At 48.3% G+C, this 26,716-nt stretch overlaps 1 protein-coding gene across 2 annotated transcripts; it reads right to left on the bottom strand.

Moving 5' to 3' along the window:
* Positions 1 to 1,614: 1,614 nt before the first annotated feature.
* NEK9 (NIMA related kinase 9) lies at positions 1,615 to 25,768 on the bottom strand. 2 transcript variants are annotated; one of them, XM_068683199.1, is made up of 23 exons: positions 25,440 to 25,768; positions 25,236 to 25,265; positions 24,489 to 24,666; positions 21,575 to 21,630; positions 20,622 to 20,692; positions 18,736 to 18,841; positions 15,967 to 16,098; positions 14,977 to 15,087; positions 14,335 to 14,399; positions 13,357 to 13,407; positions 12,072 to 12,264; positions 10,709 to 10,853; positions 9,929 to 10,129; positions 9,545 to 9,591; positions 8,536 to 8,691; positions 8,047 to 8,155; positions 7,292 to 7,453; positions 6,728 to 6,898; positions 6,439 to 6,498; positions 5,703 to 5,893; positions 5,315 to 5,479; positions 4,463 to 4,675; positions 1,615 to 4,101 (listed from the first exon to the last, which is right to left on the bottom strand). In XM_068683199.1, exons 1-23 carry the CDS (start codon positions 25,626 to 25,628, stop codon positions 3,979 to 3,981), a joined length of 2,925 nt encoding a protein of 974 aa, XP_068539300.1. In that variant the 5' UTR covers positions 25,629 to 25,768; the 3' UTR covers positions 1,615 to 3,978. The 2 variants fall into 2 exon arrangements, with proteins under 2 accessions (XP_068539300.1, XP_068539301.1); XM_068683200.1 differs by lacking the exon at positions 25,236 to 25,265.
* Positions 25,769 to 26,716: the final 948 nt, after the last annotated feature.

Raw genomic sequence — 26,716 nt, 5'->3', positions numbered from 1 at the left:
TCACACACTATTAAAGGGTCTTTTTGGGGGAGATAGATGTCCTATAGACCCCTATAGAGAAGCATCTGCTCTAAGCTGGCAACGGTTGCTGCCCATGTCTAAGTCAGTTATTTTTCCAGCTTCTGATTTTTGGACTAGTTCTAATATTAGACTAGTTCTGTTGTGTAAAAAGTTGTTTTAAACAGTCACAGAGTGCTTTTTGTTCTCGAAGTAAGAATGCCTACTTTGTATGAGAAAGTTGCAACAGGAAGCAAACAAAGAACAAAAAAAAATCCAGCAGCTCCTTTTGCAAGTCCCTCAGTAGTGCAGTGCCAGCTCACAGGAGTCAAAAAAAAAAAAAAGCTAAAAAGCAACCAGACTGAACTGGATTAGTGAAAAACTGAACACGAGGAAACACTCCAGCCTGCCGTGGGTGGACCAAATTCCTGAAAGAAGTTGGAGTGCTTCTGCCCTATAGATATGTGGGCAGAGATCCCAATCCCGTGGCACACCCTAGAAAAACACGAAGGTCCCAGAAAGGGTCAGTGCTGTGCTGTCAGTCAGGTATGGATCAGAACGTACAAACCCTGAGAGGAGGGACAGAAAACAAGGGAAAAGAAGTCACTGTATCCAAACTGATCAGAAAAGCAAGACCAATGCCTTAATTTCAAACCTCATTGACACAGGGTAATACAGGATAGCAAGAGGTGGCAAGGAAAGAGGCAGGAAAGGGAAAAACTGGAAGATTTATGCCTACATCCATGAATTAATGAAAAATGTAACTGAATTAAGGAGTAGTTAAGAAATTCAGTACCACTACCTGTCCTGTACTACTGACTCCATTTCCCTTGCACTGTTTTTTGACTGTTCAGTGGATTTTAAAGTCGACAGAATGCAAATGGTCATTGAGGTAGGTACAAACATGGCTTCGGATACTGTTAAAATAAATCCAGCTGTTGCAGACTTCCCTTAAGTGACAGCTGATGCTGGGGTTGAAGCTGTAGATTAAATCAGATACCACTCAGGATATTTCATTCAAGCTGGCTCAGTTTCCTCTTCTGCTGCTGTACAATCCCTCTCCGAGACGTGCTGCATTTTCACTTTCTGATCCTCTCCAGTGCCCAAGTCTCTAAAGCAGCTCTGCCTCTCAATTTACTAAAAACCCTCTCATGGCGTTTCGCGATTTATTAAAAACCCTGATAAAAAGTTAGAGCCAGCCATTAATCACAGCGTGCAGTTTGCAGAGCAGGTGCCAGGCAGGCTCTCACCTTCGCAGACCGTAATGCTCAGGAGAAGCTGTTCAAGAGAAACAGGTGCTTCTTCCCTGTCAGCCTCTCTTCCTGTTACTCATTTCCCACTTGGCACGGAGACTGCTGAGAAACCACACACAAAGGCCCCCTGACGTCACTAGGAGGAGATGCAGCAGTCAAAGAAAAGAGCCGATTTTGTTGTTGTTTTGTTTCGAAGGGACACAGAACCCGACATTTTTTCCCATAGCAAAGAACCTGCAAGCCCCTTGGCACTCTAAGAAAAAAAAAAACAAAAACAAAAAACAGACAATGCCTTGAATCCATCTGATCATATACAAACATTTCCCCTTCCCCCTCGGAAAAAAAAAGTCAGAAGATGGGAGAATGAGTTTAAACATTTATTTAAACAGAAACTCCAAACCACTCCACCCTTTAACCTTTCAAAAAAAGACAACGACAAACTAGTTTTCAGCCAGAGTGTCAGAGCAGGCATAAGTTGTGTTCCACTATAACAACTCGGCAGCAATACTAGCAGGAGACCGACACGTACGGAGCTAGCACTGCAAGAAGGGGAGAAGTCAAAGGGGTTGGAAACTGCTCAAAGGCACTTCTGCCCACTTGCCCTTCCATTTTCAGCCCAAGACAAAGGTGCTGGCTTTAAACTGCTTTTTTTTTTTGGTTGCGTAGCTGGCTGGTGTGAAATCTGTGGTCTGTAACAGGCACGACCTGGATAGCGTGAACCCTCTAAGGCACATATGAGATTGCGGAGGCCAGGGCAGCCTCTGTCGGGGGCCCTGCTCCTCCACCAGATCCAAGGGGAATCCAGTCTGTGCACCTAGCTTCCCACCTGCAGAGCATTGAGAAATGAGGATAGCAGTGCACGGCAGGAGAGCGACTCCCATCTGCTTGTTGGACACGGCTCAGCCTCGGCTCTCAGCTTCCTCCAAGGCACGGCCGCAGCGTGCCCAACCCCGGCGCTTCCACACGCGACAGCCGCCCTCAAGCTGGGCCCCTCACCTGAGAACCGGCTCCGGCGCACGCGAGGAGGGAAGAGGGCAGAGTCCCGAGGGCAACAGAGCACCGTGGCCACAGCAGGCACCTCGCCACCTCCCAGCAGGGCTTTCCTGCCGCTGCCACCCCGCTGGAGGGGCACACCACTACTGCCCGTGCCCCGGATGCTGCACCGTAGAGACCGCGCTTGGTTGAGCTCCAAGATTCTAGCAAGAGGCACCGGGGAGGTATTTAAGGAGCGTAGGTTACAAGCAGAACGCTTCGGCATCCACCTCTAGAGAGAGAGGGGGCACGCTGGCTCCCAGAGGACAGTCTCTGGAAGGAGGACGTCTAGGAGAGGTGACGGGATAACCAACTCCAACTGACCTAAGGCAATTCTAGCGACGTGCCATCGATGGGGACGGTGTAAGTCTAACAAAATCATAACCCCGCTCTCACTGCAAAGGTGAGAGGGACTCAGGATTCCTTAGAGGCTTCGCGTAAGGCGGGGGGAGGCCAGCTGCTCCCAGGCAGCCTACTGACCCCAAGAGCTTAGCTCAAAATCAGCTTGCTAAAAAATTTATGGGAAATAAAAATTTACCTCATTCTCTAATGGGAAATGAGGAAATCCTGAGCATCAGCCCGTGCCTCTTCCCATCGCCAATTGCCTTGGGAAAGCCTCTCGCTTCTAGAAAGAAGGTGAATTCCAGACAGGGACATGATCATTCATGGTCATGGAGGAAGGCTGCATCCTGTGACCACGGCATTAATGACCTATTCTGGGTAGGAAAACGCATTCCAGCTTCATCAAAACATCGAGCGGAAAAATACCGATTCTTCCCACACCCACATCGGGGGCTGAGCGGAACAGAAGCCAAGCAGGGAGCAGCTACAGGCTTACGCCAAGAACCCAGCAGCTCTGGCACCCAAACCAAGCTGACAGCTGGAGCAAGAAACGTGTCGCTTAGTCTGAGGACCAGACGCTCGTCATCTGGTCGGGAAGCAGGTGGTCTGGAGCCGAGCACCAGCGATCCCGTCTCCTCAGTCCCTGCTGCAGCTCTGGGAAATCGCACCCAACTCGCTCATCGCTGCCTGGAAGTTGGAAAGCTCTAGGCACCCAGAATAAGGCCCTTAAACTCCGTCTGTGCAGGCTGCCGGATGCAGCCACGTGGCCAGAAGCTGCGCCTCGACACCCAGGACACGCTGTCTGCCGTTATCTCCCTCGCAGCAAGATCCCCACCGCCTCCACAACGAGATGTTCTCTGCTCCCTCTGTGCCGGAGCGGAGGGGAGCCGCCTCGCCCTACTGCCTGGCAGGGAGAGGATCCTAGCCCCTCGCGCCCTAAAGGTGGCGAGCGTTAGGGTTCAGCCAGCTTCAGTCCGAAACGCACCTCCTCCTCTCACCTAGAGGTGCAGTGATGAGCACTGGGGTCCCAAAGGCAGCTCCCAGGAAGCGGTGAAACAATGAAAAGGGCCACAAGCTGCTACCGGAGCCGTAACGGGGCCGTTCTGCCTCACGTGCAGAGTTAACAGGTAAGGTACAAGAGGAGCTGCTGCCGCTTCAATCACCGAGCTGGCCTAGAGCTCAGGGGCCCTTCCCCTCTCAAACTCACTCCTAGTTCATATCAAACGTCCGTGGGTGCTGCTCTGGAGCCTCCGGCCTCGCTCCTTGTCTGCGAGTGACCTGAAGCCAGGAAAGCCGCTCTCTGCATTCGGTTAGTGTGCTGTGAAGTTAGATGGATCCCAGTGGGCTCAGGAGACTAGAGGCTGGAGCGGCACGAGTCCGTTCCCAGGAGACACCAGGAATCTGAATCCAGGTCAGGTTTCGGATCCACTTCCGGCTCCTCTTTGGCTGTCTGGGTTCCTTTGGAATGAACCTCCACCTGCCAAAACACACAGCAACTCTCAGCAGCTCTGGGACTGGCTGCAAGGAAGCTAGGAGCTGCACAAGGCACGACTGCTGTTCTCCACAACATTTGACTCCCTGTCCCTCCTCACCAGCAGAACTAAAGGGGAATCCCAGGTCCCTCAAGGACCGGGATGTCCTTACCAGAAACCAGCTTCTTGGCTTCGTTCCTGTCGTTACTACCAGAGCTGAATCAGCAGCTCAGCCAAGAATCAGGCACACTTCTCTCTACTCTTAAGAGCGGGATCTGTTCAGAGCTGCTTCCTTCTCCACAGTCTACACAGGACCCAGGATCGGGGTATCAAGTCCTGAGCCTGGATGTGCACCCAGGTCCTCACCTGCTGCATTCCCTCCGTCCCCCTGCAGAACCTCTGGAGCTGGGCACTCAGACGAAGGGTTTCCTGCTGCAGCTTCTTCTGGTCATCCAGGCACTGTAAGACCAGGCCCCGGAGGTGCGCCACCTCTGCTTGCAGAGCGCTGCACATGCAGCCCGCGGCAGGGGGCACAGCCTTTCCTTCACTGCACGGCACGGCGGGGCTCAGGCAAGGAGGCTGCGGAGATAGGAAGGGAAGTCAGGCTGGGTTTGGGAGGGAGGGAACCTTTAGGCCACTTCTGTAAGCCACGAGAAGAAACCATGCAGAGGAAGTGTTACCCCAATTCAAGTTTATGACTTCCCAAACTTCTAGCAGCCAGGTCAGCAAGCTACCAGTCACTATGTAGTACAAAGTGATGTTCTTCTTCATCTGTCTGGGAAAGCTGGTCCTGTCCTCACCAAAATCCATCAGCTCCACCCCCCTCTTCCTAAGCCTGGCATCTGCACCTCCTCTTGGGACAGAAAACCCCTGCAATAAGGTATTCTCACAGGTCTGACAGCAATTTCCTATGTCAGTCCCTCTTCTATCTCACAGCAATTTCTGCTTTTCTCTTTCTTCAATCACACGAACTGCATTTTTCCAGAAGACTGATCCCGTTATTTGCAATTTAACCAAGCCCCAGCTTCATGTCCTAGATTCCCATGAATGAATCTTTGCAGCATTGTCTCTGTTTATCAACAACCTTTTTTTCCTCACCCGGATGAATTAGGCCAAGCCAAAAACTCTTCCCGGCTCTCCCCATAATTCAAACATCACCATTTATGGTCCCAGCAGCTTATGGCTGAACATTCACTGCAAAAGACCTAAAAACATTACCCAGTGCTCTGTTTTTGGCTTGTTGAACCCAGCAGGTTCCTCAGGGGCCACTTTGAGTCCTTGAAGTTCCTGGTAAGGGAGAGTCTCCTTCTCAGGCTCTGAGGATGCCATGCTCATGGGAAAAGGGCTGTCAGGCATTGGGATGAACTCCGCATTCTCCAGCTCCTGGACACACCAAAGCAGGACTGTTAGGTATGTTCCCCTTCTCGTTACTGGCCTAATCAAGCAGTGCACCAGTACCCTCTTGTGGTAAAAAAGAAGCTAGGCCTAAAAAGCTCCCCACACAGCACAGGTCTGAGAATGTTCCTGAGCATGTCCTACAGGCACGGCACTTGCTCTTCTCCAGCCTCAAACCCCACTTCAGGGCATTCCTGAGATACCACATTACCTTCCGCAGCCAGCCAGGGCAGGAGCTGCTGTCGCCACTGTTGCCTCCCTTGGCTTCTGTGGTGCTGATCCAGCCCCCCAGCCCCCGGTCTGCTTCCATGGTTCCCCGAAAGCCTCCGCTGGGATCAGGGGTCTCAGCTTCACGTTCGTTTTCCTCTTCCTCTCCTCCTCCAGTTGTGCAGCTCTGAGTCACTAGCAAACAACAGCGACAACTTTACACTTTCCCACCCCTGCTATTCCTCCAGTGCCAAACCCAATTCGGAGCAGAGGAGATGCAGAAATGAGGGCTGTAAAGCCATAGCAAGAGCACGTGCTGGTGGCATCTCCCTCAGCAGCTGCTTATCTCCTAACACTCCCTGCAGGCCGCCCCAGGAAGGCTTATGCACAGCAGCCTTTTGCAGCATCTTGGCCCCAGCCCTCCCACAGGTCCAAGAAACAGGATTCCATCTCCGCAGCAGCTGGCACAGAACCCCCTTCTCTTATCAGCTCCCCTCAGCAATTTGCTCTCAGCTTTTCCTTGTCAAATTAAAGATTCTCAGCTCCAAAGGCCTCACTGCATCCATGTACTTCCTCCTCTGCTTCACTTCTTCCCCCCAGCCTTGGGCCTTCCACTCCAACACAGAGCAGCAATTACATTTCTCTGAGCTCTTCTGTGAGGCCTTTCAAAGGCAGAGCAGCAGAACCAAGCTCACCACCAAACTACCTTAAAACGCAGCTCCCCGGGGCAGGTTACTCACCAGTACCGATGGACAGGCCGCTGCTGTTGGAGCGGATGGTTTTAGAGTTCAGCACCTTTTCTGCAGGGAGAACAGCATTTCAGTTAGAGAGCCACAAAGAAAGCACAGGAACTGCTGCAGACAGCACACAACAAAGGTGGTATTGTAAGACCTAGAGCTCTGAGCAGCTTGGCACATTTCCCCCGAGCCACCTGGCCTGTCCCCAGGCAGGTTTTAGAGTCTAGCCCTGGGCAAGCAACACGTCATCATAACCAAGACGTGCCAAATTTCATCCCAAACCTGCACTTACCAACCACGATGATGGTATGCCAGCCACGGCATGACAGGTCTGGAACGTGATGCAAAGATCCAAATATTGGCCGAGGCCACGAGGTGCAGATATCCGAGCCATGCGCTCTCTCCGTCGGTGTCATCGCCAGACGCCCATTCCCGCCGTTACCCCAGGCGAAGATATGGTTGTCTGAGGAGAGAGAAATTCAGAAGACTCGATTCGCTTGCTCCCTATCAGCCTGTAATCATTACAGGGATCGCTGCCCCTCTGCTGTAACTGCTGCCCCAAAGCATTTGATCTACCAGCTCCGTTTTGACAATGGGAGGACAAACTGGTAACAAATCTAAGAGGCAGCCTCCAAGCCAGCACTCTGCAGCCCAAGGGACAGGAAATGCTTGCTGCTGCACCAGGACAATGCAGAGCTGGGGCACAGACAGTCCCAGTCTAGGAAGATTTCTTTTTTTTTTTTATTTCAGAGCAGTGCTGTGGAGGTAGTCCAGAAAATGCACAGTGGGAGCCCGTTAACCACCCTGCAGATCTAGTCCCAAAGACCCCACCGCAACCTGGTAAAGACCCACTCACCGTCAGTAGCAGCTATGGTGAATTCATCGCCGCATGAAACCCTGATCACCTGCTTGCCCCCCAGGGGGCCCGCCAGCAGGTTAATTCCCAGGTGCTTCTTATAGTCCCCAACACCAAGCTGTCCGCACTTGTTGGAGCCGAAGGTCAGCAGGCGGCCTCGCTCTGAGAGGAGGAACGAGGAGACAGTCACAGCGAGGGCCCGACGTGGAAGCAGCCATGCACGCAGAGAACTAGCAGCAACAGCCCACGACCACGAAGGTCTCTGCTGAGAAGCCAGCCAGGCCGGGAGGGAACAGTGCCAGCCGAGAGGGACGGCTTCGGCCTGGGAACACCGCCCCAGTTCCTTCTCCCTTTGCTCCCCTGTTCTGATGCTGAGGACTGGGACTCCTCAGAAACCTCTGACTGAGGTAGGCTTTGCCCAAGTGACACCAATCAAACAATTCCACCACTATCCCAGAGGATAATGGATATCCCATAACTCTCCCCATATTATTTTTTTTCTTAAAAGAAGAAAAAACAAAACAAATGGAGGGTTAATCCAGCAGCTGATGCTTCTGCTTCAGCTGAGGAACAGATATTCTCAGTTCCTGGAGCAGGCACGAGCCCAGCTACCAAGAGCATAACCTTCAGTGTCAAGGGGCTGGCAATCACAGCATTGATAGCGCTGCTTCACCAAGAGAAGCCAGGCTGCAAGGGGAAAGGTGATGTAAAGGAATCAGGCAACCAGTATCAATTCCTTAATGCATGTGGCTCACCATCAATGGATGCTGTGTGCGTCTTGCCTGGAGAAATGGTTCGGATCTTGTAGAAGGAGAGCTGCTTGGCCAGGGTAAGCGAAGTAGCATAGGGCACCTCACAGTACGTCTGAGAACGGACAGAAGGGGGAGCACAGGGTGAAGGACCACACATTTATCTGCTAAAACCTACTCAAGCAGGTCTTGGCAGACCACATTAATCACATTAAGTCCCAACACAGGTATGGGAAACCTCACAAGTGACGTGAAATCTGTCCAAAGTTCCCCTGGAGCAGCACACTACCTGTTTCACTACCTTGGATCTGACACAAGCCCACAGGGCAGCCAGGAAGCTGAGGAACAATTTGCCTCTCCCCCCACTACCAGCACCCATTGTATTTTACTGGAACTAACTAATTGGCACTAATCTAACGAACTGTCACAAGACCTTAATTTCCCTGTACGCTACTGACTGCTGGAAGCTGAAGTCGGGGTCCCAAATGCACTTACATCATGGTTAATTATCCCCGATGTGCACTGATTCAGGCCCAGCTTGTTGAACTCGTTGAGTCCACACGCCAACACTTTGCCTGTCTGGGTGAGCAGGAAGGTCCCATCGCAGCCACAGTGAACAGACACAATGGTCAAAGTCTTTGGAACATCCACCTGTGCGGAAGAAACACATCCTGAGAAAAACAAAATGCCAACACCTAGTACGTAGAAGCCAGCATACAAAAAACATACTGGGTTGGAAAGCTGTGGTTCCGCTGGCCTGAGCGCTAACAGCCCCTAATTCTGTTGGTTTGAGGAAGTCTAAAAGCATCTTAAAGTATCTAGGATACTGAAGTGCTGGTAGCAGTGCAGAAATTCAAGGCATTCTTGACCTTGTGTGCAGACACCTCCGAGCCAGCAGAGGAACCAGAAGTGTGGTGGACAGGCATCCCAGCCAGCTGGGGTCTATGAGTACCAGACCCAGGAGGCAAGGAGGGCTGGGGCTGTGCTGTGTGGGTATGATACTCCGTGGCTGCAGATATTGGGCTACCAGGCACACCTTTCCTGCTTTCTAACCCTCAGAGGGTTAGCTTACCTCGATTATTTCTTGCACTGTGTTTCAAGAGGGTTTTTACTTTGAACTCATCTTACTGAACTCATATCGTGTGAGATTCAAAGATTCACAGTTGTTTGCAGTGCTGTGAGTTCCCTGTACAAATCTGAGCCACGCAATTTAGTATTTCCTACTATGATTTCTAAAATACTAAGTTCAGCATTTCCAGTTTCAGCTTGGAGATGAGCTCTAAGTCATCATACTGGCTAGTTTGGAAGTAGCACATCCCTTTGCCATCATCTCTGGGGATATATGAAGCAAAATGAAGTGAAAATAAAACCCTTGCAAACTCTGCAATATCTCAAAAACAAACAAAACCCGCTTGAGCCTCAGGCAGCTGATGTTTCCAAACAACAACTAATTTGGAGTTATGTCTGTGCGGATTTTAGGAAGGAGCAGTCTCAGGAGTTCTACCTTCTGAGGTGTGTAGTGATCTTCTTCTGAATCCAAGCCCAAGCGCCCTGTATCAGTGAAAACAGACCAGTTAGAAATAGCCTCAGAAGGTACCCAGCCCTAAGAAATAGTACGGTCTCTCCCTGGTTCTAAATCTCCCAACAGAACTAGGAACCTGCCCCCTGTACACACCGCTGCCTGCCAATCCTGATGGCAATCTAACCCTGCTCACAGAATGACTGCCCCATCCACAAGGAATTCCCATTAATTTGGGAAAGAAAATCCCACAGAAACAACGTTCTTTGTCCCCCAGCACATTCCAGACAGCCCTCACCAGGCCCAGCACTGCACACCTGCACCAAGCTGCCTGGAGCAGCGCCTTTAGGCCCCAGGGAAACAACTTACCGTACTCCCCGCAGCCCCACGTGTAAACCTCTCTGTTCCTGGTCAGCACCGCCACGTGGTTATCTCCACACGAGACCTGCTCCACGGGGTTGGTAAGGAAGAAGTCCAGCTGCAGGGGCTCGAGTACTTCAGAGCCGTGAGCCTTGTCAACACCAATGCAACCGTAATAGTCTGAGCCAAAGGCATACACCTGGCCCTCATCTGCAGGAGGCAACAGAAGCTCAGTCAGCACACAGAGCTCGTATTAGGCTGTGCATTAACCTCTTAGGACATGGTCAGAGCAACCTATTTTCTGTTATCACCCTCCTTTTTCATGCAGAATAATGTCAGCAGGAAGCTACGGAGTCCTTTCTTGATGACAGTAAGATGGATGATCATGCGCTCGTTGTATCTTGGATACAACTCTTCTTTCTTCTTTTATGGGGCTTTCTCACCCACACAAACACGTGTACTATCTTGGATTGGGGCTCCTCTGCCTTTAATACAGTGTACATGTGGAGCCAACATACACAGCATTAAGAGCAAGGACTCTGCACGGCCACGAGGAGCTGTGCTCAACACTCATCTTCATCACCAAATAGGGGAAAAAAACACACCCAGACTTCTTGGGAGTCAACATTTTCCCCTGAACATTCATCTATCTCCACTATTGCATCTGTGCTCTATAAAACTGAAGGGTGACACGCAGAACTTTCTCCTTTTCTCCTCATCTTACTGTAAAAGCCAACAGGGCCACAGCAGAACGAAGCGAGGGGATAGCAGTCCCCTCCCAGCTCTCACCTGTGATGCACACTGTGAAATCATCTCCGCAGGACACCTGGCGGATGGCTTTTCCTTGAAGCTTCTCCACGTGCTTTGGCTGCCGGTAGGATGCTCTGTCTCCATGCCCCAGCTGCCCATGCAGCTTGGTGCCCCCCTGCATATTCTTCAAGACAAAAACATCTGGTAAGCATCCACAGCTCCAGAGAAGGTGCTAATACTTACAACACCTCCAAGGAACGACAGAAGACAGCATAGAACAAGAGAAAGTGTTAACTACCCCAGGGAAGAGACTGCTAGCTATGTGGAATAACAGCAGGCAACATTTTAAACAGCAGCACAAATTTTCAGGCAGTTGTGCACTAATAACTGATGTGGTGTCAGGACAGCAGCTGGTGGGTTTAAGCAGAGGTGAGGAATCCTATTCTCATCTGCCAGGCTACAGAATCCACCTCCCTGCTGCAGGACTGCAATTCATCCTTCAGGTTTTTAATCTAAATTCTAATGGCTGCAGAGAAGCCTATAACATTAAACAAATGTCTCCAAAGTAGCCAGATCTAACAAGTTTGCAGAGAAAAATAAAAAATAAAAACAACAACTTTGAGTAGTGTTAAAGCTGAAACTAAAATATTAATAACCAGCTCAAAGTTTTCAGTGGCCATTCTTGTAGGAATATCCAGCAAGTGACACTAAATTGTTCTCTTCCTGTTTGGATCTCTTCCTTCTCCTACCCATCTACTAGAATTTTCTGGTCTGTCTTAACATATTCTGTATCATCGGTGCAAAAGCCTGCATAAACCTGGAGATGCAGAATACCTCCACATCACTGACCATCTCAGTCCAAGAACTTGGTTGTTTTAAATGCATTAGATGCCACCACATCTGTGTTCACTTAAAGCTGCTGCAGAATTTCCACTCATAATAAAAAGCAGAGATGTTTAGTATGAGACAGCTCTGGTTTCATCCACAAGCTGCTTCACAGGTGACATCTCTATTACAGTGAAGGCACCCATCCCAACCCTCCTGGTCTTCCAAAACCTTCCTCAAAAATATACAAGTCAACAGAGTATCACAAATCCTCCACTGCATTTCTAGTAGTCAGGAAGGTGAAAAAGAGATGTCTGACTCTGTTTGGGCCTACAGGCCCACCACCAACAATCCCCAACTACACAATCTCCAACACACCTCCTGGCACGTTGGAAAATTTCACCCCATACCACATTTGTCTTGGGAGACCAGATGGCCTCCAGCAGTGCCCCCTGCAATCACATTTCTCTTTCTGTGCTGCTCATCCATCTGATCCTAACAAGCTCACGACTGATGAGCAGTGGATCAGGACCCTCCCCCCACCCAGTGCCCCCACCCTGCAGTTTCTCTCACTTACCACCCAGGTGTAGAGCTCCTTCTCCACCGTCACCACAGCAAAATGAGTGTTACCAGCACACACCTGGCGTGCACTGCAGCCACTTTTGATGGCATCCAGCTTCTGGGGGGTGGACTTCCCGCCCCCCCAGACATACACCTCACTAGTGCGCGAAGTCACCACTGCGATGGGAGCCTCGTTCATGGTGCTTGACCTGCACAAGGACCCCCCCATAAAACACACGGTTTTAGTAATTTTGAGATCACTGTCATTACACAGTTTCCTACTGCTCTCTCCCAATTTCCAAGCCCAAGCTGCAGCCCTTCACAACCATTCATGGTTTGTACTTCCACAAAATGCCCTCTGTTATGGTTTTGAGGCCTTAACTGTTATAGACAGGCTCAGGATCAAACATGGCTCAGAGTAGAAGAGAAAATAGGCTCCGGTGAGCATTAAAGGAAGCCTACAATCCAACTGAGGGCATAAAAATAAGCGAACACCTGGGCTCACCAGTGAGTGGCCATGAACTTGTTCTCAATTCTGAAAAAAATAGTCACAAAATTTTGCTCAAAACCCAGCAATATCCAGAAGCTGATAAATTCCCTCTATCTCCTCTTTAAATTACAGGCATTCCATCTGAGGGAAAAACGTAACTCTTCAATGCAGACAGGAATCAATTCACAAGCAGATTGCAAAATGGAAGTTGTAATCAAAGTAAACAGCTTGTGAGCAACTCGCCAACTGGAACAACCTCACCTAAAGTGCTCAGATAGAATTTGACCTTTTTTTCCTGATAAATTTGGAAGCACTATCTGATAATTCAAGAGAGGTATGTCACATGTATTCAGCTTTACATGTCACAGAAACTATCTGCCTCATGGAGCAACCCTGCTTACAGTCTCCAGGGGCTGCACACATCCAGTTCTATGAAAGATATCCATGTTCATTTCATAGTCAACACTCAGGTAGCTAGATTTCTCCTGCTCAAGGAAATCTGCCTGAAAGCAGGGATTTACGTTACAGCCTCAGATATGTGGGCTGTGACGTCTACATCCGCAGCAGGACAGATTACAGCTGTGAGGACCTGCTGAGGTAAGGGGCCAGCCATACACAGAGGCAAGGTATAAAAGGCAGAGTAAAATGTGGGACAACAACCACGTAACAAATTTGTCAAATTCCTAGCGTTTAGGGATCTTCTAAACAACACCATCCCATTAAGGTTGTCACAGACTAACACTCAGCAAAGTTCCTCTCCGGGGAGCTGTTCTATCCCAACTTCCTTTCAAACATATGCCCAAATAATTACCTCGGTCGCTTATTTGGCCCATTAAGCAGTGTGACTTTCTCTTCCATCTCCCTGCCAAAGGACAAAAAACATTTTAGGAAACAGCAACACATCTCCCAAAGCAATTTACTGACGAGCAGCATGCACAGACTGCTTTCCTTTCCTATAAAATGCTGCTCCCTCTTGGAGGAAACGCGACAGCTTATTACCAGCTCCTAGCAATACACAAAGTAGGGCAGAAGTAATGTGCCATAAAGCTAACAAACTTCCAGGAGTGCAGAGGACAAACTAGATAATTACCAGGACTTGGCCAACCAATACTTACATTGCAATAGAATTATCTTAAAAGGCTACGTATTACCAGGATTTGGGATTTATGTTTACAAAGTGCATCCAGCAAGACAAAACTCAAGCTTCGGTGACCACCAAGGAACAATTTCAGCATAAAGGACTAAGCCTACTGCCCTCCAGGCAACCAAAGCAGGATTCAAACAGTCCAAAATTCTGTTCCACCTTTCATAAAAAGACAGTGCAGGCAGGCTGGTTGTCAAACGAAGCTAAAATGGACCACTTTCAATGCAATTCCCTCAGGAAAAAGAAGGCACAGGAAAAAAGTGAAAGTGTCTACACTGTATGAGACATATTATGAAAGGCCTTTTTCAATGACCAGGTGAGGATCTAACACTCCGTTTACAGACTTGAAGAGCAAGAACCAGCATTCCTCAAAGGACTGTCAGAATGGGATGCCTCAAGGTTCCCAGTACAACAGCTTCTGAGACAAGGGGTGCAGAGACCTTTCATGTATCAGCAAGACAAGGATTGATCAGGAAACAAGACAGCAAAGCTGCCCTTCTCTCCTAAAGAAGGTGAAATGTACTTCGACAACTGCCTCGCATCAGGCCAAATTAACTCAAGGACTTTGCTTCAAAACTGTAAATGCTATTTGTCTGCCACCTGGCTTGTCCAGGTTTCAGGCAACACCATCATCCATCCCATTACCTCCTCCGTTTGCTGAGGATGGGCTGTTCCAGCAGTTCATCTGCAGTAGGTCTTTTCTCTGGATCCTGAAAGAGGTGAGCAACAAGTCATTCTCTAGGGAACGCTCATCACCTACAGTGACGACTGAACCTTGGTCCGAGGTTGCAAGGACCTTCTACCCTCACTCGGGAAAGGAATTAATCAGATATTCGGAATGAACAGGGATAAATGCCAGCGATGTACAGTACAGACTTCCCCACTCTGAAGGTATCAATACCACGCTTGCTTCCAAAAAATTAATTTTCTACAGAAACCCAGAGTTACGGTCAGAAAGCCAGAACCTTAAGTGGCTGTACTGGGATGATGCTCTCATCTCCACAACACTGCATGAGAAAATAATTGCTTCTGCCAGCCTGTACAGTAATTGTAACCAGAGCAAACCCAGCATCCCTCCAGAGCCTGCAGGGCTGAAAGGCAGCTTGAGATGATACTCTTAGACAGCCGGAGGAAGCCCAGCCTTAGTGAAGCCTCAGGCCTCAAAGAAATTATCCTGTACCAACAGCCCTCGTGCTGAAACAGGCGCATCATTCCCCTTCGCCCCTGAACTGCACAGCTCAGGAAGCTAGGCAGGGGGGTCTGAAAATTAAGAAGTATTTCACCAACCTGGTCGAGGCAGGAATGCACCATCTGGATTAGCTCCCGAGAGTAGACAGTGGAATCAACCTCCATGGCGCGATTCCCCTGTACAATCTTCACGCAAAGGTTCAGGGGATTCTAGGCAAAAAAAAAACACAAAAACAAACAGAAACCATCAGTTCTCTGATCAGAACACATCCTTCTTCTTCCTTGCCTATAAGGTTCTCCAGAATCCTAATAACTCCTGCAGGAACGGTACCCCTGATAACCAGGACTTGGTGGCAACATCCACTTTTTCACCAAATCCCCTGCCAGTGGAGGGAGGACAGATTCCCCTCTGCACGCAAGTTCCTACAGAGCACGTTGCCATTAAAACACCACACAGCAGCACAGTCACTGTGTGCTCAGTAGCTGTGATGAGAGGAAGTCAGGAAATGATGTATTTTCACATGACTAAGAGTTACAGAATCATACACTGTGTCAGCCTGCAGCTTTTCCCACCTGATGCCACAAGCAGACAAATCACATATCCCAGCCAGCAATGCTCCCTTTTACTGCTTCCCGGCCAGCCTGACCACTCTTCTCTTGCACCCAAACTTTGGGAAAGAATAATAGGACTAAATCCTATGAAACTTGAAGGCAGGAAGTTTTCCCTACAGAATGTTGCACAGAAAATTCATAGCTAGTAATGCTTGGTGAAAAAAAAAACAGCCAGCCCTACACAATCACAAACTTCCCCCTTGTGGAGAAAAGAATGTTTCACTCGCAACCAGAAGGCAAATGAGCACAGTTTACAAACTGCATCTGGTAAACCCAGAGCTGCAGACAAGGAGGGGTTTGGCAGAGGCCACAGAGGCACCTGGAGTCCAGGGTAGGGGAAATCTTGCAATCACTGGCTGTTGTTGGCAATCCCAAGCCACTGTTTTCTTAATCAGCAGATTTGAACAATGAAAGAAAACAAGTGTATAACACAGATAAAAACAAGGTTATTCAGCCCATCCTGGTTTGCAGACTTACAGTAGCATCAAAGGTCCTCTTCAAAGTAAGAAGCTCAAAGATGACACAGCCCACAGCCCAGATATCTGATTTGAAGTTGTATTTCACACCCTGGCAGAGTTCTGGGGACATGTAGTAAGGAGTTCCCACCAGCTAGAAAAAAAAAATAAAATCTGAAAATCATAAACAATCCAGCATTTTTCAGTTCTGAAGCTCTGCATCCATCCTGTCCACACAGGCCCACGAGCATCAGGGCTCAGCACAGCCCCGACACACAGCACTAGTGACACAGGTGACTCACCCCACCATGTGCTGGGATGGGAACAACAACCACGTTTCTTCCCTCCTCATCCACAACCCTGGGCCTGCGTTTCTTAGAAGCTCCTAGACACTACTGCTCAGATTCTGATATGGCACATACTTCTCAGAGGAGCAGCAGTCACGACACCACAGCAAGGACTTGTCCCTCTCTTACATATCCTGCATTTAGAGGCAGACAGGGATTCCTGTACTGACCAGACACGCAGAAATCCTGATGAGAGGTTGATGGAAAAGGGATCTAGCAAAGATGCCAGACAGATGCCAGCCCGTGCCTATGGAGCCAGTCTGATCACAAGGCACTACTGGGACAAAGATGACTGTCTTTGACCAAAGTTACTTTGGGGTCAGTATGTAGAAAGCTGGCTTGGGTCCTACCTGAAAGACTTTCGTTTCAGAAATGGGCTTTCCTGAACAATTGCTTCAAGTAAATCCAAAAATGCCCCAAATCCAAAACCCCAGCACTTAAATAGAGAAGCCCTTCCAGCTACAACAGAAATAGTGGCAGAGCTCAAAGTCACAATAAGGAGACACAGAAAGAGCACGACGAAAGGTGTAAGAATGAAGCTGCTGCGAACAGAGCTCATTTCCTAGCAAGCAAGCAGACAGCGAAATGAAGTGAAAAAGACAGAATTTAAGAGAGGAGGAAATATTTATAGCTGCCCTCTTCAACTCTCTGAGCAAAGCTCCAAGGATTACAAAGGCTGTGGCTTTCATTAGCCTCTAACAGTACACCTGAAACCTAACAGGCACATTCCGAATCTGTCGCCTACCTTCCATTTCCTTTGACGCAGCATGACAGCTACAGAGCTGCACGAGTCCTAACCACAGGAAGGGTTAGAACCCCAGCTAGCTGGAATATCCTAGGGAGAACTAGGACACTGCACCTACACTGTCCCGTGCTTAAAAAACATGCAAGACATTTTTCTGTATCTTCCCTGGTAACTGGGAGAAACTGGGGATACTTTAAGAAATGAGCAGTTAGTAAGCAACATGTATGTGTTTACACCTTTATGATTTTGTGAAACATCTTATAAAATCATAATTTGACCATTACAATTACAAACTTCATCATGAAAAACAGTAATAACAACTGGTTTGCACTCATTTTGCAACATACAACTTCCTGACTGCCATTGGCTATTACACCACAAAGCACAGAGCTAGCCTACAGCACCAACAACAGATACAGGAAGAAAGGTGGCTGAAAGTATTTACTTCAAAATCTTTCAGTAGGGAAGAAGGAGGGGGGAAAAAAGCTCATAGGTGTAGATAAACATATATAACATAGGCAAAAAAAAAAAAAAAAAAAACAGGTAACTTATAACACAGCCGGCAGTTCCTCTGAGAGCCAGAAAGCCATGAAAAATGTGATGAAACACGAATGGTTTTGCTATAGCCCAGCTTAGGAAGTGCTTTATGCAGTAGCCCCGAGTTCCATTTACTGTCCAACTGCACAATAACGTTCATATTCTGGAAGGAAGTTGGCAAGTGTTTAACTGCACATCCTAACAGAACACCAATAGCTTGCGTTAAGTCCAATTAGAAGGCCTGGTAAAGGGAAATGCAAGCTGGCTTGCATCCTAAACTGTAATAAAAGCCTTTAGAAGATAGAAATTCCAGACAATGCCTTCCTTTCCAAGTCCAGTGCTCAACCACAGAAATTAATGGAGCTCAGAAATCTAAGCAGAGCCTTTCAGGTGCCTGCAATACAGCTTATCCTGTTTCATAACTCTGGCTGTGAAACTGCTTTCTGGAAGGGTCTGGAAATAAGCCAAACTTGACAGCCTTCTGGTAGAATTAATCTCCTGTGCAAGCTTTGTCCCCCTCCTCCTTCCCCCCAAGAGCATTACTAATAACCTATACTAACTATCTCCTTACCATAAGAAGCACACGTGCCTCTCTTGCTTCTCTGTAATTCAGTTCAGAGTCTACATATCAAAGAGATAGGAGGCACGGTGCAATCTCAGACCCAACTGAGACAAAAATACCCATTAGCACAGCAGAATGACCAGGTTAACTTGCTAAGATGGGCTTGATGAGCACTGAGGGAGAGTTTATCCATGTGACTATGCTGCTGTCTGTGTGCCCTCTGATACCACCACCTTCATCTTACGTAGAGTCACCTTTGGAACTCCCGTACTAGGTACCAGGGAAAGAACAGCGCTCTCTAACCTAGCTGTGCTGGCTCTGGTACAACTCCATGCCCACAGTGTCACTTATCTTTAGTCTGCTGTTCCTTTGCAGAGAGAGAGACCTCCAAAAGATAACCTGGGAGCAAGGATAACCGTAGGCTGCAACACATCAGCAAATCTGCCCATGTCAGTGAGATAAATTAGGTAGAGAGGGGAAGGAAAAACAGCATACAAGCAGCAAGGAAGTTCAGCATTCCTGGTCTTCTGCTAGGCATACAGAGATGAAAGGGAAAAAAACAAAACCCACTGGGTTCTGCACAAGACATCAGATACTCACGGTCTCAGCCATGGAGTACTCAGAGTTCAGCTTCTTTGCCAACCCATAGTCTCCCAGTTTAATCAGGTTTGCCTTGGTTAGAAAGATATTTAATGTCTTTATATCTCTGAAAGGAGACAGAAAAATGCAGATGTTCAAACACACTTCCAAATTTCTCAATTTTCCACACACTCCCACACTCCCCCTTCCTCCCCATGAGGTAACTTCTGCTCTAACAGCAGACAGCTCCAACAGCTCACCAAAGGCAATCTGACCCCAGGTACTGGGGCAGTAAATGTAGCTATATTATCATATGCCCACAAAAACACAGCACAGTCTAAAAAGTTCAGGCTTCCAGACACCTATATAAAAGCCATAAAGATGGTTCTTTTCCTCCTCTCAGCCTCTTCTCAGCTGAAGGCCATTTAACAACTCCTATTCTCCCTGCTTTAATAAAAGGACCCAAGCCAGGCGTCTGAGCTCACTCAAAAATATGTATGCATGTAAATATAAATACACACACACGAGGTGTGAAACAGATGCCACTCTAGATCTTAAGCATAACATCCCTCTACCTTACACCTGAGGAACAACTCTGTAATTATAGCATGATGTACTACACCCCAAAGGTCAAGTCTGACGGCCACAAAAATGTGGAACACCAAAACATTTTGTCCCAGACAGAACAGCTTATACGTAGATTCACAGATAACACAGGGAGGAAGCCCCCACAGCTTGATTTGCTTCCCATGGCCGATGCTTCTTAACACCCCCTTTGCCTAACGTACCATCAACAACTTCCCAGTGCAGATCAGGACACCACCAAGTAAAGCAGCACTTTGCATTCATCCACTTGGGGCATCGCAAAGTCCTGGGTCACTCTGACAATGTCTGCAGCAGAAGGAAATCACTGCAAACATTTAAATATCCGTTCAATTCATTGTTATGGAAGGATTTGGGGCCACGCATGTTCCTAGACCACGAACCCTGCTGTGAAGACGGGCACCAGAGGTGATAAGCAGGAAATTACAGCAAAGCAGGACAGACACGACATCTGCTTTAGGCCAAAAGCATAGGCACTGCTTCGTGGAGTGTAAGGTACCAACTCCTCGTTATCGAGACTTGCTAATTACGAGATTCAGAATGGCAGCAGCAAGGATGCTGTCTCAAAGACACGTCCTCACACAGTCACAAAAGGAAGTTGTGCAGCACGCGACCCAACCTTGCTGGAAAGGGCTGTCTGCGTGCGGTACTCCCAGACCCCCACAGCCTCCTCACTCTGCCCACACGCTGGGCACTTCTGGAGCACACTCAAGCAATGAAATTTACCCCTGCCAAACAGAAAAAGCTAACTAGTTCCTCACTAAAATCTCAGAGGCTGTGTCTAAATTACCACTACCTGCTAACAAGCTGTATTGAAAACCTTCACCTGGGTATCTTATAGCAAAGCATCAATGCAGAGTCTTCACCCTCCTCACCCTCCAGGAGCTACAGAAGGATGTACGCAGCAGTCTGAAGCTATTCCTGGTGGAGCAGGTGGGAAGTGCCCTTGGCCAGCAGTAACTGTTCTTCCTACCCACTTTAGCAAACATCGTTTATGTGCTATGGCAATAAAGGGCCAGTCGATTCCTTTCCCATACGGATTAACTTCTCATTCTCAAAAGTGCAAAGACAATCATTCCATTTTCAAATAAAAGACTTCTTCCATGTTTATTACAATACTGCTTCTACCCCAATAAAAAAGTCTTTACAGCAGTGATATTTAGCATCTAAACAGTCCAGCTATGCTCTGAACAGATAAACTGTTTGCTTTAAACACAGAAGCAAAGGTTACTCAACGGAGTAACTTATGTCCAGGAGTGGCAGGATGAGGCTATTACCTCAGCCTTACTCCACACCGCACTTACCTATGAAGAATTCCTGCTCGGTGAATGCAGCTCACAGCCGAGGCAATTTGAAAGAGATACCAAAGCACCATCTGCAAAGGTAGGAATAACAGGGAGGCTCAAAAACAAACAAACCAAAACAAAAATCCTCTGACATCTCTGACACAGAGAGGCACAGCAAGAAGACCTGACCATACCACTTAGATTCTCTTTTAGGAATATGAAAATGTGTCATTCCCTTGAGAATTTCCTATTATGGAAATCTCTGAAAAGATATTCCAAAGTGTAGCTTGGTCTAATGCCATTCATAGTGCCTGTCCTGATAAACATCATTGAGTTCAACGAAAAAAAAAAAAAGAATTAGAAATGACAGCTAATGATCACATGGGAAAGATCTACAGTTGGAGTCTCTGGAATTTGAACTGTGACCATTCAGTATTCACTGTGAGCCAGAAGGCCTTAAAATGCTTTACATAAGATAAGTGTAATCATCAACCACATCCATCATGAGGTGGAAGCAGACAGCAGAAAATATGTTTAGAAAAAAAAGAAACAAACAGAACAAAAAATCAAAACAAAACAAAACAAAAACAAAGTGAGACAGGTTCAAAGTAACAACTCTGAAAAATAGAAAATGGTTAGGAGAGAAACATTGCCAACCATGAATAAAGATTTTAAAGTGAAATTTTAGCCAAGATGGTAAGGAGACCAAAGCCAGTTGAGCTCTCCATTTCATTTTTCCTCCCTTGGAAATTTATACTGCCTAGAGACAGCCAAAGATGAAAATGAAAAAAAAAAAAATCTGATAGTCCATAAACGTTTGCAATACTTAATACAGAGGAAGGATGTCAGTCCCCAGATTTATACAGAAAATTTCTAAGAGTGATATAGAAAGGAAAAAAAAGTAGCATATTCATATAACCAGCCAGATGCCCAGAACATCCCCACCGCTCCCTCAAACCAGTCCAAATTACCTCTTCTTCAAACAACTTGTCCTTCTGCCGCAGGATCTTATCGTAGAGGTTCCCTCCTGTAATCATGAGTGAGTGAGAAAGACAGAAAAGATCATCTTGGTTAATGGCAGCAGTTACTCCGCTAGCTACTGCTGGAAACGCTCAAATCCCATAGGAGATCCGATGAATCACTACAGCTCTCCCTCCTTACCCTGCACTTACACTGCTCAGGCACTCACAAAACTAAGTTCTTCTTCTGCCTAAGAACTTCACCAGCATACCTAAGCTTAAGCAGAGATGATTCTTTTTCTAACACCACCATTCAGTACTCTGAAAAGTGAATCGGTAAGGTAGGCTAGCACTCCCTATGTTTTTTTTTCCAACTTGTCAGCGCTTCTTGGGATATGCAGATATCTAGAACCTGTACCTAGAATCGTGTGAGACTTTGTCCTGCTCAGCAGGAAAAAAAGAAGATAGTGTATTAAAAATAAAGCATCAAAACAACACAGTTAAAAGTCACACAAGCCTCTGAAAACACAAATTATTGCCTTTCCCCATGTACTGCCCAGCTCTGACCTGCCTCTCCATCTGCCCTGCCAAATACATCGACGAAGTCACAAAGTGTTGACAACAGCAGCGCAAGCCACAGAAGCCTGAAGCCAGCAAACAGCTTCCTCAGGCACCTCACAGCTTCAAGACAAAAGACTGAAAAATCAAGGCGAGCTACAAGAAATGATGCAGAGTGCTGTAGGCAGTGAGACTCTCTGCCAGATTAGCATCTTACCAGTAAATCCCAAATCTCTGGTCATATCCTGTTGCTATTCCATTTCCCCATTACTGTACATTACATCCTAACCGTAACAGAACACCAGGCCCTTGCCCGTTCCCACGGGTACAATACAAAGCAGCTTCCTGCTCTGTATCTTCCACGGGTCTGTCAAGTTGTAGACGTCCAGAAAGGGTGGCAATGGCTCCTCTGCCTCCTTGAGGGGCTTTCAGCACTTCCACATTAAGCAGATCTTTCTGATATTCTGGTTGAGATTCACTTTGCATAATTTCTTCTCGTTCTGCCTTGCTATAATCTTCCAACATGCTTTTTTTTTCCAGCCTTATGTTCACGCTTGTAAATGATCTACGAATGACTCTTCACATTCACAATTTAACCAAAGTATTTGCTTCTGCCTCTTCTCATGAACCTTTCCTTGTGATTCAGACTACACAGTTTTTTAGCAACTTCTGTTCCTCATCTTAATTTCATTCCATATTTTTTCTGCTTTTCTGAGCCAAAGTGTGGCACACCAAGTACTACATCACCAAAAACCTACACAAGGAGACGAATTAGCTCTTGACTCAGATAATCAATACCTCTATGCACACATACTGAAAGAAAACCAAATTACTTTCTTTTTTTGTTTCATCTAATCACATCGAAATTTTGAGCCTGTTCTCTCTTCAACAGATGTTTTATGGAATACTTCTTCCCAAATCTAGTTCAGATGTATTCAATTATGTTATTTCCATGATCAATCTGAGTCTTACGGTACCACTATATACAGATAGAACTGTGCAGAGGTCAATAACTCAGCTTCCTCACCTGTAAAATGGGGCTAATATCTACCTGGATTTAAAAGGCTTTCCCGGATCTCCAGAAAAAAAAAAAAAAAAAAAAAAAAGTGCCAATCAAACAGTAAGAACTCTGGATATTTAGTTACTCTTTTTGTCCTTGCTGTATTTTCGGATTCTGAAAAGTGCAACTAGTCCAGCCTTAGTTTACAAATTACTAATTATCTTGCGCTTGAACATTGTAACAAATAGAAATGTATACCACACACCCTCTCTCCATGTCCTGTGGCAAATTTATAATGGCCCCAAGCATGCAGTCATTTTGGGACAGGGAAATAACCCACAGAGTACTCCTAAATCAAAGAGCTAAAGCGTCCTTCCTCTTGCATTCGAGTCCTCCCTGCATAGCAAAACGCAGTGAGCTCGAGAGGCAAAACCAGCTCTGGCCAATGTGTCAACCAGGGCGTTTGACAAGCCTGCCACCCTCCCCAGCCCCAGTGAAAGCTGTCTGTATAAGGTGATGCCACCACGTCAGTATTCTTTTCCATCAGAAAAAGCTTCTGCTGACAGCCCGAGGGTTAGCATAGCCCCCGAGCACGCACAGGACAGCTGGCCAGGTGTGCTGCCCCACGCACCCCTGTAGGAAGCAGGCTCCAGGTCTGGGTAGGTTCCCTGTTTTGGGGTATCGGCTGAGCATTACCTCTCCTTCCAGCTGTCTAAGGGCAGCTCAGACCCTTGGATCAAGTCCTTCCACCCCCCCAGCTAGCACTGCTTACCCTGAGAACTCCATATGTCATCATCTGATCTGCTCTTGGATGAAACCTGGAGGTTTTCTCCACCACCACAAGGACTGGATTTTTCTTATTTAATAGTAAGCAGAGAAGCTGATAGCACAAGACAGGAGAAAGCCCTGATCGTGGTGTGCCAACAGATTTTCAAGCTTTGATTTATAATTGCCGAATGAAGGGGTCTGTTTAAGTGACACTTCTGAAAACCAGCCCCTGTACTGGCAGAGGAGCCCAAATATCCTCACAGACTTTTCCCACTGCCCTCCTACAAGAGGGAAGGAAAGCACGTTAGAAGGGTATGCCAGCAGTGACCCACTGCCCTCACTGCACCAGCTACGCAGAACATGCAAGAAAACATTTACTGCTTGAGCTGCCTGCACTAATTACTGGGCTTTTCTTGTGCACCTGAGACACAAATCACCCAGAAGGATTCTCAATCTCTTCTTCTGGAGCTACGCAGCAGAATTCACCTCCATTCCTCCACTCCCCCAGGGATACCCCAGCAATACTCCCTGCAGGCTCTGTAGGAGGGTAACTCAGCAACGTAGCAGCCTCCTGTGTGTAAGTGGGAGTGGGGATCTCACCATTACAGTACTCCAGCTCAATCAGCAACGTGGTGTTATCCATGAAGTGATTGTAGTACGCAATGATGTTCTCATGCTGCAACAGAGCAAGGATAACGATTTCATTCAAAGCATCACGACGCTCCTTTTCTGACAGACGGGTCAGGTCCACCTCCTTCCACACTACAAGTGAGTCATCCTGAAACACAAAAACATCTTTTAATTAAAAACACACTACTCTGAAGAGAACAACGTGTGCCTTTACAGCAGGAAATTAAAATTTCAGGAAAGGCAAACAGGCTTTCCTGCCTCTTAAAGGTTTCGGACAAAGATTCTTCACAACAATAAGCTCTGAGTTTTTATACTTAGTGTTAAGAGTAGTGGCTTGAAGCTGTTTTTCTAGCTGTCTGGCACTCCTTTTGAAAAAGGGAACAACGAGGCTTCCAGGGAAGGGACACAGGGTTTGTTTGGTTTCAGTGAGGACCAGCCATACTCTGGTTCAATAAAAGGGAGATACTGTCCTTCCGACCCTCTATTTACAGCATGTTGTACGAGGTCCCCAGCCACACAAGTACCCAGGGCACGAGACCAAGCTTGGCTTGCCCCTGCCGGGCCCACCCAGGTGCACCTGGAGCCAATTCCTGGGGGGCCCCCTGGGGCTGCCTTCCCCCAGAGAGACCCCAGGAGCCCGGCCAAGCCACGGCAGGCCCGGCTTTGGGGCCAGCTCCGCCTGCTCCCCCTGGAACCGTGCTCCCGCGGCAGAGTTACCTGGATGAGGTGCCCCCACGTCCTCTGCGACTGGAAGAAAACGCAGAGAGACGAGCAAGCCGTTAGCGATGGGCAGCCGGCACCCTGCGGGCTCAGCGCCCGGAGCCCCGCGCCGCACCCGCGGGGCCTTCCTCGGGGGCAGGGGGGGAGGAGGAGGAGGAGGAGGAAGAGGAGAAGGAAGGGGGGGCCCCGCCGCCGGCCTACCTCGGTGCGGCGGTACAGGGTGGCCTCGCCGAAGGCGCCGCGGCCCAGGATGCGGATGGGGATGTAGTGCAGCTCCTCCTGCTCGCCCGGCACGCCGCCGCCGCCGCGGGAGCCGGCCCGGCCCGAGGACTCGCTGCCGAAGTCGGAGCTGATGGAGTCGCAGTGCCGCTCGTACTCGCCCAGCGACATGGCGCCGGCTCGCCTCGGCTCGGCTCGCCTCAGGCTCCCCTCAGCGCGGCCCCGCCGCTCCCTCAGCGCGGCCCCGCGGGCTCCATCTTGGCTCCCGCCGCCGACCCGGAACCGCTCCGCCCGCAGCCCTGACCTCCCCGCCGCCGCCCCCGCCGGCAGCGAGCCCGCACACACCGGCACCGGCACCCACAGGCACCCCCCGGCACCCAGGGGCACCCCCTGGGCACCCACCGGCACCCCCAGGCCCCGGGAGCTGCCCGGTGTCACGGCGACAGGCGGCCCAAGGGAGCCGTTGTGGCGTTGTCCCTTCCCGCCGAACCCCTCACAGCGGGCGCTGAGGCGATCTCTGGGCGCTGACACACACCGGGAGCGCTGCCACCTCCCCAGCCCCTCTGCACCCAACTCACAAGCAGTAAAAGTGTTCCTTACTCGTTACTGGTGGCATTTTGAGGAAAAAGTGGAAACTTTGTAAATAATCTTTTAGACCCCGCTAACAGCTCTGTCAGGAGGAGCCATTAACAACCTTAATTTCAGAAAAATATTTATTTTTTATAGGTAATATACCTCATAATCACGTCAGTATTTTGTTTTCGAAGCTCAGCAGGCACAGCCACGCAGCAGAAAGCAGTCTGAGGGCAGGGAACGTCCCCCTGGGTTACCTGACCCCACAGGTACAGGGGACTTCAGGAGCTGAGGCACAAATCCCTAAAACCAAGCACGACAAAGCTGGCCAGCTCTTATCTCCACCTCGAGAAGACTTTGTGGTGCTCCGTCGGAAACGAGGGAGGTTCCTCACAATGCAGTGCATGTTATAGAGCTGTTGGGTATTTCCATTATAAGCACCTGGTTTAAAAGTGAACGATTTGTCCAGCAAGGTTTATTGGCTGTGCATCCTATTTCCATATAAAGATGTTATTCTTCCAAGCAGCAAAAGTGATATTTTAGTTTCAGAGAAAACAAACAAACAAAAAACCTTACAGGAACCCATGAAAAAGCTCAGGTATGTTCTGCTAAGGGCATTTGAAATGGGCTGCCCGGGGAAGTGGTGGAGTCACCATCCCTGGAGGTCTTTAAAAGACGTTTAGATG

Source organism: Anas acuta, chromosome 5, assembly GCF_963932015.1.
Source record: "Anas acuta chromosome 5, bAnaAcu1.1, whole genome shotgun sequence".
Taxonomy (NCBI): Eukaryota; Metazoa; Chordata; class Aves; order Anseriformes; family Anatidae; genus Anas; species Anas acuta.
This window is presented reverse-complemented; position numbering and strand designations above follow the sequence as displayed.